The sequence below is a fragment of the Juglans regia genome, chromosome 4, assembly GCF_001411555.2.
Source record: "Juglans regia cultivar Chandler chromosome 4, Walnut 2.0, whole genome shotgun sequence".
Classification (NCBI taxonomy): domain Eukaryota; kingdom Viridiplantae; phylum Streptophyta; class Magnoliopsida; order Fagales; family Juglandaceae; genus Juglans; species Juglans regia.
The window spans coordinates 31,127,559-31,144,997 of record NC_049904.1 but is presented as its reverse complement, the minus strand read 5'-3'; the positions used below and the strand labels follow the sequence as shown (position 1 = coordinate 31,144,997).

The 17,439-nt window shown below is 35.1% G+C and overlaps 2 protein-coding genes across 2 annotated transcripts; one reads left to right on the top strand and one right to left on the bottom strand.

Annotated features, from left to right (window-relative positions):
* Nucleotides 1-276: 276 nt before the first annotated feature.
* Nucleotides 277-5,653, bottom strand: LOC109021848 (phosphatidylinositol 4-phosphate 5-kinase 5-like). Its single transcript, XM_019004580.2, has 8 exons — nucleotides 4,209-5,653; nucleotides 3,022-3,192; nucleotides 2,718-2,883; nucleotides 2,514-2,630; nucleotides 2,109-2,302; nucleotides 1,727-1,968; nucleotides 1,557-1,629; nucleotides 277-931 (listed from the first exon to the last, which is right to left on the bottom strand). The coding sequence occupies exons 1-8, from the start codon at nucleotides 5,423-5,425 to the stop codon at nucleotides 640-642; spliced, it is 2,472 nt and encodes an 823-aa protein (XP_018860125.1). The 5' UTR covers nucleotides 5,426-5,653; the 3' UTR covers nucleotides 277-639.
* A 4,889-nt stretch (nucleotides 5,654-10,542) lies between these two features.
* LOC108986072 (amino acid transporter AVT1A-like) lies at nucleotides 10,543-17,187 on the top strand. The gene is made up of 12 exons (XM_035689698.1): nucleotides 10,543-10,997; nucleotides 12,641-12,927; nucleotides 13,232-13,446; nucleotides 13,825-13,848; nucleotides 13,935-14,115; nucleotides 14,198-14,417; nucleotides 14,502-14,637; nucleotides 14,742-14,761; nucleotides 14,877-15,022; nucleotides 15,744-15,787; nucleotides 16,023-16,085; nucleotides 16,846-17,187. Exons 1-12 carry the CDS (start codon nucleotides 10,789-10,791, stop codon nucleotides 16,936-16,938), a joined length of 1,638 nt encoding a protein of 545 aa, XP_035545591.1. The 5' UTR covers nucleotides 10,543-10,788; the 3' UTR covers nucleotides 16,939-17,187.
* Nucleotides 17,188-17,439: the final 252 nt, after the last annotated feature.

The window sequence follows — 17,439 nt, the reverse complement described above, 5'->3', positions numbered from 1 at the left end:
TACAGCAGGGATGCTTAGTAGAATTTTTTTAAATCGTAATATGTAATTTATAAGATTGAATATTTAAAATTTATATTTTTAATCAAATAAAGTCATGTAAGTATTTTATTATATGTATTTTACATACCCGCTTGAGAATAAAATTTTTCATTTTTCAAATATAATGAATTTCTTATTTTTTGGTTATGTGTGTTTAAGATATAAATAATAAAATTTATTGATCTTTTTATTTGCAGATGAAGATGATAAATTCTGATGCAATTTACAATTGGATACACTTCAAGTGCTCCTGCTTATAGCATTTCTATAATTTCCCAAATCATATTATATATATATATATATATCGATCATGTATATAAAGCGGAGGAAAGAATATAAAAAATGGACGTACAAAAGAAGCAAACAAAACTATGTAGAAGGCGTGGAACTAAGCCCTGAAAGCCACAGATGGCCATACACGTACAAGGTGAAAGTATATGCATGCATGGCCACCGTCATACAGCTGGGAGAAGACGCGGCTGCAACGTCCGAACCCAAGATACTCGAAGATTAGTGATGTGAAACGCAGACTTCGATCTTGGGGTATATTATATATATGTATGATGGCCCAAAATGCAAGCACTAACTACTTGATTTCTTTCAACTGTCTTCTGCAAAGATGTTAAATATGAATTCTCGAAAGCGCCTTGAATATTGCCTTGGATCAACAGCAGATATAGAGGTAGGGTCGTATTGGATGGACTTGTATGCATGTTCAATCTTCTTGCTGATGTCGTAGTCTTGAAGAATGTCAATTATTCCGAAAAACATAATAACCTCATAATACTCCCCCGTTGGTTCTCCACTGATCTGGAATTCATAATGATCAGTTCGTCTCACAGTTTTTTCCACCCTTGCAGGCATGTTCAAACCAAGTTTAATACTGGCCCACCTGCAATATCGACACACCATTATATCAGAACATTCTCTCTTATCTCTAGTTTCTGTTCGAATGATAACGATGTAGTGCTAGCTCTTAGGATGTCTGTTAGTTGTAACCTGATCATCATTGTTCATATACAAAAAAATGCATATCATTCATATGCTGATTGTCATTCCATATGCCCTGAACTACTGAAACTCAACGTTAAATACTGGTCTCTGTGGAATCCAGGTTAAGTCAATACAGTCATGTTCCAAAACCCACACGGCTTTTTATCCTCAGTTTCAACTTACTATGCAATGAAGCCAATTTTTAGCCTGGGCGCGCAAGCCGCAGGCATGGAACTTTTTATCTGAGGTGTACAAGTTACCCACTAATTATTAGAAAAACTTTGGAGGAGCATCAAGGCCGCCATCTCATTCTCCTTTATGACTAGTACTCTTTCTTTGATTCTTGTTCTTCATGAGGTGTTTCCTTTCCCAGTAAGAATGCCTTCCTAACTCTTTCTGTCATCCTCTTACTACAGGTATTAGACCTGAATGTTTTCTTATTGAAAGCAAACCAAGGACATATAGGAATATATTTTTACATGGACACTATTTCACATATTTGGATTATAAGATAGAACTTTCACCTGGATGGGTCTAGAAAAAGCTGATCCGTGTCTGCTCTTGAAAGACGAGGAAGTCCTTCACTCAGAGAATCACCTGTAAGAAAGATAACAGTCCATTGTTTTAAGCGAAAAAAATAGATACAAGATTAAGAATCTAGTCCAAGTAATCTTCGGAAGGAGTGAAAAACGACCTGTAGGTGTCCGTGCTCCTGTAGGTGTCCGTACTCCTGTAGGAGTACGTGCTCCGGAAGGTGTCCGGGCTCCGGAATTAGGTGTCCAGAGACCTGTAGGAGTCCGCGCTCCAGAGGGAGTGGGGGCTCCGGAAGGAATCAGGTCACCTGCAGCTGATGTTTCTCTGAAGTGAATACCCACCAAAAGACTATAGTCCATAATTCTCTCCTGCTCGAGAAACTCACAGTCCCTATCAATTTGCCTGCAAAAACAAAGGTACATTTAGAAAGGCAAAATTAAGAAAATGAAAATAGAGCTCCACGTGGTGGCAATGGTACTTGTTTGGCATGATGGGAGTTGAACAAAGCAAGTATAGACTGAAGGAAATTAAACCATATTCACCTGCAAAACTCTTGAAACCATGACTTCTGCAGTCGGAATATAAAGTTTAGATCAAGGTCTTTAAGGATAGTGGTTTCATCAATCTCTGTCTCAGACTTATCTGATGTGCGGCCAAGGGAAGATCCCTTCAAGTCAAAGCGTCTATGGATGCTATATTCAGTACACATGAGATTTCCCATTATGATGAACCGTACCTATATCATCAACCACGTTACTTGAAAGTACCTTTCCTTACTGTATGTGTAAACCAAGAAGACTTACAGATTGGTATAGTTCTTAAAGTGATGTATAGTCTGATAGTTGTTAGATTCCTTAATATTAAAAGAAAAGGCAACAAATAATGGCCTTGTTACTTTGATACAATTTTCTTGTACAGATTTTGTATAGAACCACTAGCAGTTCTACCTTCTTCTGGGTAGGCCCAGTTAACTTTACACAGTGCAGTCCATAGAATTTGGTCACAAGAGTGTTTTCAAAGGCTCGAACATGGTTATAATAGGCTGAAAGCATCCTTATAAGAACCTGTGGCATGAAATTAATCAATGGATTATAATTAGAAACCAGTACTTTAAACGAAATATGTGGGCATAACCATGTAATTAAACTCACTTTTACTTCTGCCTTTTTTATAGTCTTTATCATGTAGCGATCATCGTTGGTCAAGTAAAAGAAACTTCCACTTTTACCAGGAGAGGAGAGTTCCCTAAGAGCATCATTGCCGCAGATCGATATCATGTAATCAGCTGGATCTACCTTGAACAACTTCCTTAAGGTCCTGAAAACGAAAAATGCATGATATATGGTCAAAGTTTGTAATCAGCAGAAATTGTGACAAGGGTATTGAAATATTAAATGCACAAGTGCACAAGAAAAAACCAACAGCAGAAACAAATTTAAAATTTCAATGATTCACCTGAACACTAATGGGCAGTAGTCCTTCCATTTAAATTCACAGGACTGATGTGGTGGAGTGTACTTGGATCCTTCTGGAGGAAATCTCGTCCATACTTTTTCCTTGGGGTCGAAAGCTGAGGCCTTCAAATCAAGGGATGCATGAGTTGGAGCAGGTCTTCCAACAGAATGCCTGTCAATCAATTCCATAATGAGTGAAAAAAACACCATACAGTACTACTCATATTCATAAACTATGTGTGAAAGTCAGGAAAGGGAAAACTTTTAAGTTCATAGTTTTTTGTATCTTTGTAGTCGTCATTTTTGTTTGTATGGTAAGGAGTTAAGAAGAAAATAAGTGTCGAACATAAGAAAACATGCACAAATCGTTGCAGCAAGCAGAATGAATTATCATCCCTAATTAACACAGCTCGATCTAGCCTCTGGGAAGTGATGTCATGCCCAAAAAGAAAACCTTCAGAACTGAACTTTACTGAATTGAATTGAAACTTTACTGGGTAAGTAAATGGGAATCAATGAAGTTACTTTTGGAAATTAAAGCAGCTGCACACTTCATATATAAGAATAGACCAATGGGGAGCATTCACAGACAAAAATAGCACCTATGCAAGAAGGGGAGCATTGTTGCATGGGCGACAAGTGTTCCAAAGTATTTTAGCCAATTCCAGTTTTAATTGATTTGTCCTTTGGTTGCTGAGAAAACTAAGCGCGCAAGAAACTGAAAAATAAGTTTATAATCTTAAAGTTCTCATAATTCTGGCATTTGAATAGAAGATTCGAATGAAATACTAAATTTTGATTATCAAACAGAGCAATTCATTCCTAAGTGCTAGCCTCTCCATAAAGAAGACATTCTGAATGAGCCCAAGAAACCAATTAAGAAAGACCATCTGCGGTTCTATAAAACCAATAAAAATGGCGCGACATAAATCAAAATGGTTGAAATGAAGTGTGCCACATGAAATTAAAGGTGACAAAAGCCTATTCAGTAATATGTTACATTCTTAGTCCACTTTCATCATGTTGTACTTGCGTAGAATTGTCCATCAATCATCATTAAAATAAATCTTATTTTTTTAAATAAGAATTGATGGTTAGTATCACAATAATATAGTAAGATGCGAGTAAGACGAGAATGTAGTGTGTGTGTGTGTGTATATATATATATATAATATGTCTTAATAATACCTGATTCCCAACTGCAAATTTAGCATCAGGTCATAGTTCTTGTGCCCCTTGCATATTGTCTCTCCCTGTCTCTTTGCTCTCCGAGGTACTTTCATTGGTAAACCACTAGAGGCACTCCCCCTTGGATTTGCATCATCGATATGCAGACCCACCAAATCATCCTCAAAATCTCTGCTCGCCAATGAATTCCTACGTCGAGGAATATTATTATCACTGGATTCATCACTTTCCCACGCTTGAGTTCTGTCCAATGGCCTCTCCACGCCAACGCTTACCCTATCATTATCAACTGACATTCTCCTAGGCTTAGCACCTTCCCCGGACTTGGATGATCTCCACAATGCAAGCTTCTTTTGCGATGGTAGAATCGAAACCTTCTCTCCTGGACAAATCTTGCAGTCACTCAAATCAACATTGTACACATCTTGAGGATCCCATTCAAGATTAGCTTCTGGGGATGATCCTGGTGGATAATACGTCCCATTTTGCTCACTCGGATCCTTGCTCCAGTTCCCCACGTAAAAACCCCCATCTGGCCAATTGAAAGTTCCATTCCCTTTAGGCAGACCATCTTCCCAATGCCCATCATACCTGTTCCCATTTGTCCAAAAAAAGGTACCCTTTCCACGAATCTCTCCGTTCTTCCATTCTCCAATGTAATGCTGCCCATTCTTCCATTGATATCTCCCTGTTCCTTCTTGTAATCCTCTCCTCCATTCTCCTTCGTACCAATCTCCATTGGCATAGCTCTTCACGCCATGGCCATGCTTCAAATTCATGATCCATTGTCCCTTGTACGTATCCCCGTTAGAGCCTGTATACGTGCCGATCCCATCCATATATCCGCTCTTGAACTCGCCCTCGTATGTGGCCCCGGAAGGCCAACTAAACCTTCCTTTCCCCATGTTTTTGGCTCTAAACCACTCTCCCACGTACATGCACCCGTCCGTCCAAAGGTACTTTCCCTGTCCGTGAGGAAAGTTGTCGGACCATTGGCCTGTATAGTAGTCACCGTTGGGGAGAACCCTCTCTGATTGGTATATTTCGCCGGTGCCGGGACTCCCATTGTTGTCGTTTTCATCACTGTCGCTGTCGTCTTCATCTTCTGCATGAGCTATCGACGTCGTGCTGAAGAAGCTGTTGGCGCGTTTTTTTGCAGCCTGTGTCTTGCGCAGCGTGGCCTCCCATGCCTTTAGAACACCGCTTTCTTTGCTCATTGTGCAATGATTCTCTTCTTTCCTTTAAATTCTGTGTTTCTTCACATTGCCGTACAATTTACAAAGCGATATATTGATCGAAACTTGTACGAAATTGGATTAGATAGTACTTATTTGGAGGAAATCATGAAGACCCAGATGAAAATAGAATCGTGCAACGATGAATTATTGATAGGGAAGGATCGGAGAATGTTGAATCTGTCAATGTCATCTCTTTCTGATGATCAATATTTCTTTGTTTGTTTTTGTGAAGGAAGCGAAAAGAGCGATTGAACCAAAGAGTTCCTTTTCTTTCTGAACCAGAACAAACGGTCATGGTGGTGTAAAATTTTGGTCTTGGTTGTGGTTATGCCATTCTCATGACAGGTGTACATAGTATTCGTACAATGAAATGTCTAGATCTGGACACTTGTCACTAGTGAAGTGGGCAAGATCAAGCCCTGCGAACCATTAATTAGCTATGTCGAATTGAATTATTAAAATTAAAGAACGTTACTTATCATTTTAATTTTAATTTTTTTTATTATACTATAACATGATATTAAGTGATTGAAAATTATTTATTATATTTTTTATTTATAAATTTATTATTTAATACTACATCATAAAATAATAAAAAGATAATAAAAGTTAAAATGAAGAATAAATTTTTTCTTAATATTATTATTCTTATTATTATTATTTTGTTCTTAAGCGTGCGTCGGATTGAACTTGTTCAAGACTAGATTTACATGTTCCTACTTCTTCATGTCTCTTTGTGATGAAACTTAAATCAGAAACCACGAAACATTCTCTTATTGGTCAGAGTAGCACAATTTTCTCCTGTTCTGTCTTTCGGACTCAGAGAGACAGAGACTCGTTCATCTCCTACAACCTCTGAAAACCATGACAGTTGGAGAGAAGGGCAAAAGGGTAGGCGATGTTTTCTGTTTTTTGGGTTCAATCCCTTACAAAAATGGGGGCACTTACTTAGATTGCTAAATTTGGATAAGAAAACCAGACCCAGAAAAGTTATGTTTTGGTTTAAATTAGTGCTCACTCCGATCATAACGTTCTTATGGATAACTGAATGGACAGAGAGAGTAATACAGACCAGAGATCAGTGGGGTTATATCCAAAAATAATTTTCTATGTTGTTGATCAGTTTCACGAGAACGAAGACAATGGCAAAAGTGATGCCTGGATCACTTCCCCAATGCCAGTAAATCCTGTATCAATCAACAATCCCTCCTTGGAGGCTCAATAGATTTATTTAGGTAGTAAAGTGTTATATATATATATATATATATATATATGAAATAAACTCTATATTATTTATCCATATTCATGTTAATTTTTTACAGTAAAAAATATTATAGAATTTACTTTAATAGCAATTTTAAAAAATTTAATTAAAAAAAATTTATAAATCGACATATATTACATCAAGTTATAAAATAAATTATCACATCAAATCAATTTATAATTTTATTTTTGTGAATATCTTTATTTTTGCGAATAAAAACGAAACCGATTTTGTTAGGCAATATCGGGCCTATCGGCATCTCCACGTGCAATAGAGAAACCAGAATAACAAGGTTACTGTACTGATTCAGAGGAGAAGGGACTTCATGCGCAGAAGTATATTAGAATGACAACAAATTGAATTGTCTTGTCGAGCAGTGCTACATCCACCGAGGATATAACACGATTGATCCCGATAAAGAACAAAAAAAATTTTATTTATTTTTTTCATTCTTTTTTTTATATTTTAAAATATTAAAAAAAGAATCAAAATATCATTAAAAAAACAATTCTTTAATTATTAAATAAAATAAAAAATAAAAGATTTTTTTGCATCGGGACGGGATCAGATGATTGTTGTCTTTATCTACACAGATACACATATTTTCTGTCCTTATGTAGTTTGTACACTGAATAACACATGCTTCTCTCCAGAGTTAGGATAGGGTACCTTTGTCGGCCTCCTTTGTTTCACAATTTTTTTTTTAATTCATTTGATTTTTTTTTTTTTTTTGATCAAGATGGATACTATATTAAAACTAAAACCAAATACAACAGAGTCTGAAATTCTTAATTATACAAGAGAAAAATGTGGATCATTTCTACTATGAAAATTCAACAGAGAATGGGGTAATTGGATTAAAGGGATGTTGCCAAAACCTTGCGTTGCCGCTGCCCATTGCGCCAAAGAATGCGCGCATCGATTCTTGGATCGATGAATTTTCCTAACTTTCCAAACAGTGAAAGAAAGGAGAAGATGTCTGATATCACTGATAATAGAGAACAGAGTCCAGTCCTGAACCACTGAAGGGTTAGAAATTGCTTCAATGGTAATTTTTGAGTCCCCTTCTAGTAAAATATTTTGAAGACCCTGTCTCTTTGCTTCGGAAATGGCCATCAATGCTGCTCTTGCTTCCCCAAGATTAGGACTCACACTGCAACTGAAATCTGTGGTTGCAAAGATGATTTCACCTGAATCATTCCAGCATATGGATGCTAAAATACTTCCTTGGTCTCTGATTGCCGCATCAAATCGAATCAAAAAGAAACCTGCATGGCTTTCTTCCATTCTCCCCATTTGATTATTCTCAATGATCCAAGCTGTAACATGTTGCTGAAAAATAGAATTCACAGACTCAAAAAATTCAAGAGGTGAAGGACAGTCCTGAATCTGATTGTGGACTTTTTTATTCCTGAGAAACCAAAGACAATCCATAGCTATGACAGCAAATAATTGGAAGGAATGATGATCTTCTTCTGGGATTCCAAGATTTTTCAAAGGATTAAGGATATTTTTTATCCAAATGGATACATGTTGGCTTGCAAAGGAGTTGATGTTAATGGGCCATTTTGAATGTCTCCACAGAATTCTTGAATAAAGACAGTTGAAGAGAAGATGAGAGATATCCTCCGGTTCAGTCTTGCAAAGAGGGCATATAATTTGATGTTCCTCTAAATGGATGACCCTGGAGATTTTTACTCTGGTAGGAAGAATATTGTGACTAATTTTTCAAAGGAAAAGCTTCAGCCTATCTTGGATCTTCATTTTCCATAAAGTCTTCCAATTACTGAACTGAATATTGGGGTTGGAATAATTATTCCTAGAGACAAGAGCTGCATAGGCTGACTTTACAAAAAAGATACCAGAAGCATGGTGAGTCCATATGATCTTGTCATGGACCTGATAATAATTATGGTTGGCTAGGGGAATTTTTTGAATTTCTCTAGAGGAACTTTCAGAAAAAAGAGTGTTAAGAAGAAGAACATTCCAGCGCCTTGGCTCCTCTAAGATAAGCTCAGAGACAGTCATGTGAGAATCAGCATCGAGTTGATTATCCATATTTGGTTCAGGTTTAAAACTAGGAATGGAGGGTATCCAGGGGTCAGACCACACTTTGGTAGAAATGCCATTATTGATTTGGAAGCAAATGCTGGAATAGAGGAAATCCCTTTGTTTGAGTAGACATTTCCAGAAACGAGAGTCATTAGACTTAGGAGAAACTTCCTGGAAAGAGTTGGTTCCTAAGTATTTATGAGAAATGACATTTTTCCAGAGGCTATTTGAATCATTGAGGAGGGACCAAGCCAATTTGGTAATCAAAGCAGAATTAAAAGAGTTCATATTTCTTAAACCAAGGCCACCCATTGACTTAGGCAAATAAATAGACTTTCAAGATTTGGGAGTATATTTCTTGCCATCACCATCATTAAAACCCCACCAAAATCTACTAAAAAGGGAATCCAGCTTTTTATTCATAGCCTTAGGGATGAGGGATGAAGACATGACATAGGAAGGGATAGAGCTAGCAGTAGCTCTGATGAGAACAGTTCAAGCAGCTTGAGAGAGAAGTTTAGATTTCCAACCCTGAAGTTTTTTGTGGATCTTCTCCATTAGGTCGCTTAGGAAACTTTTCCTGTCATTACCATTAGAAGTGGGGAGACCCAAATAAATTGATTTCATTTGATTTGATTTAATTATTATAATTATTTTAAATTTTTATAAAAATAAAATAAAAAATTTATTTTTTTAAAATTTTAAAATAAAAATAATATTAAATATATATTTTTTAATAATATTTTATTTAATTTTTAATTTTATTCTCAATTCATCTATTTTATCTATAAAAACAAACGAAGTTAAGAGACAAAACTCGCAAGAATTTAACGTATACGACACAAAAATACATAGATTAATTAGAGTCCATAACTTAAAAGCGGGTTGTATATATATACGTATATATTCACTGGCCTTTAACTGTGATCAAGACCAAATTATCTATAAGAAACTGCATGGATAATTAAATATAATCTTATAACAATATTCAATCATGAAATCTCATTGGCTTAAAAAAATAAATTACGAATATTATAAGGAAAACGGTTTCTAAGGAAAATGCTTAATTAGTACTGTCTCAGAATGCGTATGCTTAGACATTTGAAATATCTTAAAATAATATGAACAGCAGTGAAATAATTTAAATTAAAATGTGTATTAGATTTTGATAAAAGATAGAGAAAATCGAATAAAAATATTATAAAATTAAAAAATTATTTTTTAATATTATTTTTAAATATGAAAAATATTTTAGTTACAGAGAGATTATATAAAAATAAACTCATAAACTGATATGGTTTGATGTAGTATATCAGATTATAAAGTTACTTTTATTATAAAGTAGATCTAATGGATTTTATGAAGTCACGTTAGTTTGTGGATTTATTTTGTGTAATTTTTTTATATCTATAGTAATTTTTTTAATATTATTTTTATTTTAAAATTTAAAAAATATTTTATTGATTTTTATTTTTTATTTTAAAGCTTGTTAAAAATTGGGATGATTAAGTAAGAATTAGGCAAAAAATTTAAAAAATTGAAAATTGAAAAGAGTTTTATATTTAAGTAATATTTAGAAAGTAATTACGAAAACTTTTTTGGACTCTTTTCATTAATAAGTGTGACATTACGTTTGATAGTGAGATATTTTTAAGTGTTTTGTTAATATTAATAAAAAATAATAATAAAATATTAAATAATAAATAAATAATAATAATGAATATTCAACTAACCTAAGAAACATAAATTGAGAACGCAGAGAGTATAATTACTCCTCGATCTTATATCTAAACGGCAGAAGCTCTCCAGTTTATCTCGGCCTCCTTCCAAAACCCGCTAGATTCTTCTACATATGTCCACTTTCACGTCCACCCATCTGGACCAGATGATCTGGACACCTTAACGTTCACCCAAGACTTTCTTTTGAAAAACTCAAACGTCAAGAACTAAGCACCGCATACCTTCCCATCTTCAATCCCGACACACGTCCTTGGGTTTGTTTCTCTTGCTAGAGACCCAAATACAAATGGCTGCAGATAAGGATAAGGAGACAGAAGCTGAGTTCTTCTTCTTGGACGAGAATGATGATGATCATGAAGGTATTGAAGTGAACAAGATTTATGGTGGTGGAAGTGGTATTAGCAGTAGTGATATTGAAAATGGTGAGGAAGGTGTTCATCTTCAGGGTTCATCTTCTGATGCTTTCGCATCTCAGCAATGGCCACGGAGCTACCGGTAGGTGTTCGTTTCTTCCTCTTTTGTTTTTGAAAAATCCTATAAAGTATTTTCTTGGAACATAATAATTCTGTCGCAAGGCTTTTCAGATTGATCTGGAAAGATTGCTTCTTTGAAATGTAATTTTGTTTCTATTATTCTTGAAACATGTTGTTTCATAGACCATTTTATTTAATCATTTAAGATTTCTCAGACTTCACTTGGTTTAGAGAATACAGGAAAATATATTTTCCACTGAACCAAACAGTATGAATAGTTTTTTTTCCCCGTTTCATGTTGCCTCTGTTTGGTGGCTTTGCGCTCCGTCTGACAAATGCATGAGATAAGCCTTGCATGCTAAGCGCGGCACGGTCACTATCATTTAAACCCCAAAATTTTTACCCGGAATTCGTTACTTTCCGCACTTTATAATTTGGTTGGTAATAAGGAATTTCGAATGAGTTAAACATTGTCTAGTTAGTCTGCTTGAGCTGTAATAGTGGTCCATATTCTTCCGAACTTAAAAAAATCTTCATCTTTACCTTAAAAACCCAATATCTATAGTTTATGGTGTCAAATGGTTTGTAGTTTTCGTTCATATCAAATTGTAAATGAGCAGGTTTCATCTCATACTGAAGTTTTAAAGACAAATGTGCGTCCGAATTGTACTCGATAGTTACTCTGCTACCCCCTGAAGTGTGTGGGAGGATATTGGCCATAATCAATGTCATATAACCATGTGTCATGATTTGGCTTAGGGCGTAATGATCATGTTAAATCAATTTGCATGTGCTAGCTTGAGAGGTCACTGTCAAGTCGCTTGATGAGCATTTTAAAAAAATCTGAAAGCTTATATCCCCATTTAGGGTCTTCATAATGTACATCTGCTAAGACTTAAAGGGGGTTGTTTGGGAATGGCTTCCTATCTTGTCTCATCTCAATATTTTTCATAATTTCTTTTCCAAACATCACTAAAACACACTTATCAATTTCAACTCATTAAATTTTTTATCTAATCATTACCTAATCATTATAACTTTCTCAAACTTTCAAACAAAACACAAAAAATAAAAAACAGTTCAACCTTTTCAAATCCCAAAATGAAAATAATATTTTTATTTTTGTTTTGAGTTAATATTTCCAACCTTTTAACTTTATAGTATTTTTATTTAACTTTTTTTCTCATTTCCCAAAATTCAATAAAACATCTTAACTCAAACTAGTTCACTACTATTTACAAACAATTTTACTACTATTTACAGATTTTTCATCTCATCTCATTCTCCAAGCATCCTTTAAAGCCCTTTTTTGCTTTGGCATTTTCAATAACAAGTGCTATTTTTCATTTTTTTTCTCATTTTTTCTCGTTTTTCAAGAGAATGGCAATTTTTTTTTTGTCTCTCTCTCTTTTTTTTTTCTTTAGTTTTTAGTTTTTTTTTTTAAGGTACTTCTTTTATATAATTCTACAATACAAAAACTAGCGCGAAAACCTGGAGAGGTATTCTTTAATAGGTTGGCTTTAGTATCTGAATACAATGTTGTAAAGACATACCTGGAAAAAGGAATTACTTGGAAGGGTGTGAAATTTAAGTCATTATATATAGACTGAATACATTCAAGTACTTAACCTTTTTATCTCGGTTTCTTTTGTCATTTTCTGGCAGAGCAACTACCGATTCTTATACCATCACAGCATCACCGAGTTTTGGTTTACTTGGACTTGGTTCAAGTGCTATGTATTCAAGCTTTGATGATCATACTAAAAGTAATTCAGATCTGGATGGAAAGTCTCCTTTACTGTCTGATTATGAAAGAACTCATCAGAGGGAAGACTTGGATAAGATCTCAAGAGCTCAGTCATCATTAGCAGAGAAAGCCTCGTTGAATAAGCAGCTTACTGGGGAGTTACCTATTGGTCATGGCTGTAGCCTAACTCAGACTGTCTTCAATGGTAAGCCTTTTTGTTCTGGTTCTGTTACAATTCTAACTCACATATGAGCTTCCTGTTGTGACAAGGTGTCGGTAAATAATATTCATTGATGGAAGAGAATGTCTAATTTGTGACAAACTTCCGCACTGCTTTATCTACTTATGTTTATCATACAAGGGAAAAAACGCTTCAACATTCAGTAATAGCCCACCTTATTGAGAATCGTAAGAGCAAAGGTTTCTGTCATCTGTTATGCTCTTTGATTTGAACTTTTATGTGTTCACTTTCTTTTAAAATTTCATAACGTCAAATTATTTTGAGGTAGGAATTAATGTGTTGGCTGGAGTTGGGCTTCTTTCTACACCTTACACAGTGAAAGAAGGTGGCTGGGCAAGTTTAGTAGTGCTAGTTCTTTTTGCAGTTGTATGTTGTTACACTGCCTCCCTCATGAGATACTGTTTTGAGAGCAAAGAAGGTATCATGACCTACCCAGACTTGGGAGAAGCTGCCTTTGGACAATTTGGACGTCTTTTCATATCTGTGAGTTACTTGTAACTTAAATGAACGCTCAATATCTTGTTTATAAGTTGCTCAGGCTTGTTCTTTAATGTAATTGATGGCAAACCATTGCTTATCAATCTAGTATTCCTTTTCACATTAAGAGTTGGTCATGTTATTTGGTGCATGTTAATTGTCATGTTTGGTCGGTTTATTTTATACTTCCAGACATGATAATCTGACTAGTTTAAATTTATTCTGCATTCTATGGTTGAGCTCTATTTTCTTTTGAACATTTAAATTGGTAATCTTGGGAGATGAAATAGACTGCAACATATTATTTTTATGTATATTACTTATTTCTCGGTTGTTCTGTATTCAAGATCTCTGATGTTACTGTATTTATGGATCTTGGTGCAGATTCTTTTGTACAGTGAGTTATATGTAAGTAACACTCAGATCCTGATTGCTTGAACTGTATGTCCTTAGTTGTTTGTCAGAATAATAAGATTTCTTTTCCATATTTGCAGTCCTATTGTGTAGAATTTATTATTTTGGAAGGAGATAATCTTACCAAACTATTCCCTGGGACTTCAGTGGATTGGGCTGGTGTTCATCTGGACTCTATGCATTTGTTTGGGATTCTAGTTGCCCTGATTGTTCTGCCAACTGTTTGGTTGAGGGATCTCCGTTTGATCTCATACCTTTCAGGTGTTGCAAACTTGTTCTTTCAGGCCACCATAGGCTTCATGAAATTGTGGATATAACCAAATTTTTGTTATCTATTTTGTAGCTGGTGGGGTCCTTGCAACAGTTTTGATAGCCCTGTGTGTATTTTTCCTTGGTACAACGGATGGTATTGGGTTCAATAAATCTGCTCAAGTAGTGAACTGGAGTGGCATTCCATTTGTCATTGGTGTGTATGGATTTTGCTATTCCGGGCATTCTGTGTTTCCAAATATCTACCAATCAATGGCTGACAAGACGAAATTTAGCAAGGCACTCGTAATATGGTGAAAATTTGTGGTTCCAAACGGGTGCAAATTTTACTTGCCTTTCTATCACTCATGCCTTAATTTCTTTTCCTTTCTGTGCAGTTTCCTTTTGTGTGTCTTTATATATGGGGGTGTTGCTGTCATGGGATACCTCATGTTTGGTCAGCAAACATTGTCCCAGATAACTTTGAATATGCCACCAAATGCATTTGTTTCCAAAGTTGCAATTTGGACAACTGTAAGTATGAGATTGGAAGTTCTCTTTGAAATGGGATTTTATCCGTGAACTTGGGTCTGTGTACATTTGTGGTTTCTAAGTTACCATTTCTTGCTTTCTGTCAGGTTATTAACCCAATCACTAAATATCCTTTTCACAGATATTATTCTTTGATTGAAGTCAAATTACGTGTATTTCTTTATCATTTGTCTTTTTTCTTTGTCTTTTTTTAATAACTCTGATCCCTTAACAATCAACAAATATGCTCTATTGATGAACCCTTTGGCAAGGAGTATCGAGGAGCTGCTTCCAGTCAGAGTTTCAAGTAATGTGTGCTGTTTCATTCTTCTAAGAACAGCACTTGTCATTTCTTCAGTTTGTGTGGCTTTTCTTCTTCCGTTCTTTGGTAATTTCTTGGAACTTGACTTGAAGTAAATACTTCACATTTTTCAATATCATCTTATATTTATTAAACAAAATGTATCGAAATAGTATCGGCAAAATTATACCCTTCTGGACAGAAAACATGTCTTCTTTGTAAATTACATGTTATATGCTTTTCCCAAAATTGTTCATTTCCTTGTCTAAATAATTGTAGTTTTATTTTAACGGTATGAGGTTGAAGAGAAGTCAATTGAGGTTGGAGCCAAGTCTATTGCTCAATGCTGTGAAGCATTTTTGTTAGATCAAGTTTAGAGAACCTCTGGATATAATTATATATTTACATGGAGGCCCTAATTATATAACTATATAACATATGTGATTATATCTGATTTGTACTTCTAATATGGTGTTCGAACCTAGTGCAACAAGATTAGCATTTGTAAAACTGGCTAAAGGGCAAGCTTTCATTTAATTCAAATCCCGAATCAGGTCAGTTAGGGGTTGCCTGGTGTTTGATCTGTTACTTTGCTGCCATCACAACTTTTAGTTTTCTATCCTGAATGAGAACAGTTTATTTCAAGGACTACTCTCTGAAGATGTTTCTTATAATTAATTTCTGTTACCTATGGACTTCGGGGAAATATGATCTACTTTTTATCCATTATCATTCTTGACCAGCTTCACCAACTTCCGGTGTTGATTGAGCCAACTAGATGACTGTAATCATTTTGGTTTGGCTGCAGGTCTTGTGATGGCCTTAATCGGTTCTTTCCTTAGTATACTTGTGGTAAGACTGCAATTTAGTTCAATAAATACATAGCTGTATTCCACAAATGTTAATTGCAGGAAAATGAATTCCAGACACTGAATCAATAAGATTCTGCATGTTTCAATTACTTCATTAAATAGAGAGTTTTGGGTAGAACATGGTGTAAAAGAACGTTCAAGTTTCCTAATGCTGATTTACGCCAACTTGACATACGACTGATATGTTTTATGCGGTGGATGATGTTCTGATCCAGGCAATTATAATGCCCGCTTTATGCTTTCTAAAAATCGTTGGGCAGAAAGCTTCAAGGGCACAGGTGAGCAGAGTCCTACCCCCATATTTTTGTCCAAATCAAAAAGAAAAATATTTGTAGATCTGGTGGGATTGTCTGATGGCAATTTCATCCTACACATTAGATAACTGCTGCTATGGAACCTGCTGAGGTAACATGTTAGCTTTTGTTTATGGCAAATGCCACCGATTGTTGAAAACAAAATGAATAGCACCATTCACTATAAGTAGAAGAACCCAAAATGATACATGAAAATCTCTCCTCTTATAACATGATGTAATCTGAAAAAGTGGAAAATGTAGAGAGAGAGAGAGAGAATTTGGGACTATGACTACTGACTCATGGTGGATCTAAATTGTAATCCACTGGTTATTCCTCTGAAGATTCTGCTATAAACCAAAAGAAAGAATTTCATTGTACTGGATCTTAGGGCTGAATGACTAAAAGAGTAATAAGTAATCCTCAAACGGGTAAGGAGTAATTAAGCTGGATTAAAAACTGAAGGGAAAGTTAACTATTTCTTTTTCTGTCTTCCTTTCGTTTATTTTCTTCTTCTTTTTTCCTCTTTTTTTTACGCTAGATTAGTTCTTACAACAGTTAAGAACTGAAATTTCAGAGGGATGAATGTATAAAGAATGTTTGATTTGGGTTTCTTTGCTTTCCCTCTTCCAGAAAAGCCAGAGCTTTTATGCTCACAAGTTTTCTATATGTTCATGTCGTTTTCTGAAAGTGTATTGGTTTGTCATACTTTGTTGACACTATTTTTCTTCCCTTACATGACCAGATTATTTCAAGTTCCACAATAGCTGTATTGGGCGTCATTTGTGCAATTCTTGGGACATATTCTTCATTGTCAGACATTACGAAGAGCCCTTGAAACATTCATCTGGTTGAACATCTCAACACTTCTGGTGGGTACTCGCCCAGTTATATGTATGCTAATTTTCATCGCAGCTAATTTTCAACCCACAGGTGACAGATTGTGAAAGGAATTAGACCTTTTTGGATGTGAAAATCATCATATGTTTATATGCAGCTTATGCGTGATTGTTGGGATATGATTCTAAGAATTAAGTTTGCTTATTTCTATACTTTTGGAACAAATGAATTGGTTGATTTAATTTGAGTAGAGCAAATGTTCAAAGTTTGAAGCTAACTCTTACCCCTTATTCAATTAAATACACACTTATTAAGAGAGATTCTGCCCTTAAGACTATAACCCAACACAAAACAACAGGGAACAAGAAAATAGATGCAAAACAAATCTTAACCTGATTCACCTACGAGATAATTATTAAAAGAGAAATGATATTTACAGTCATGGAGATAAGCATAAACTAGGTTCAGGAATCGGCCTAGAATTCATAAATACTCAATT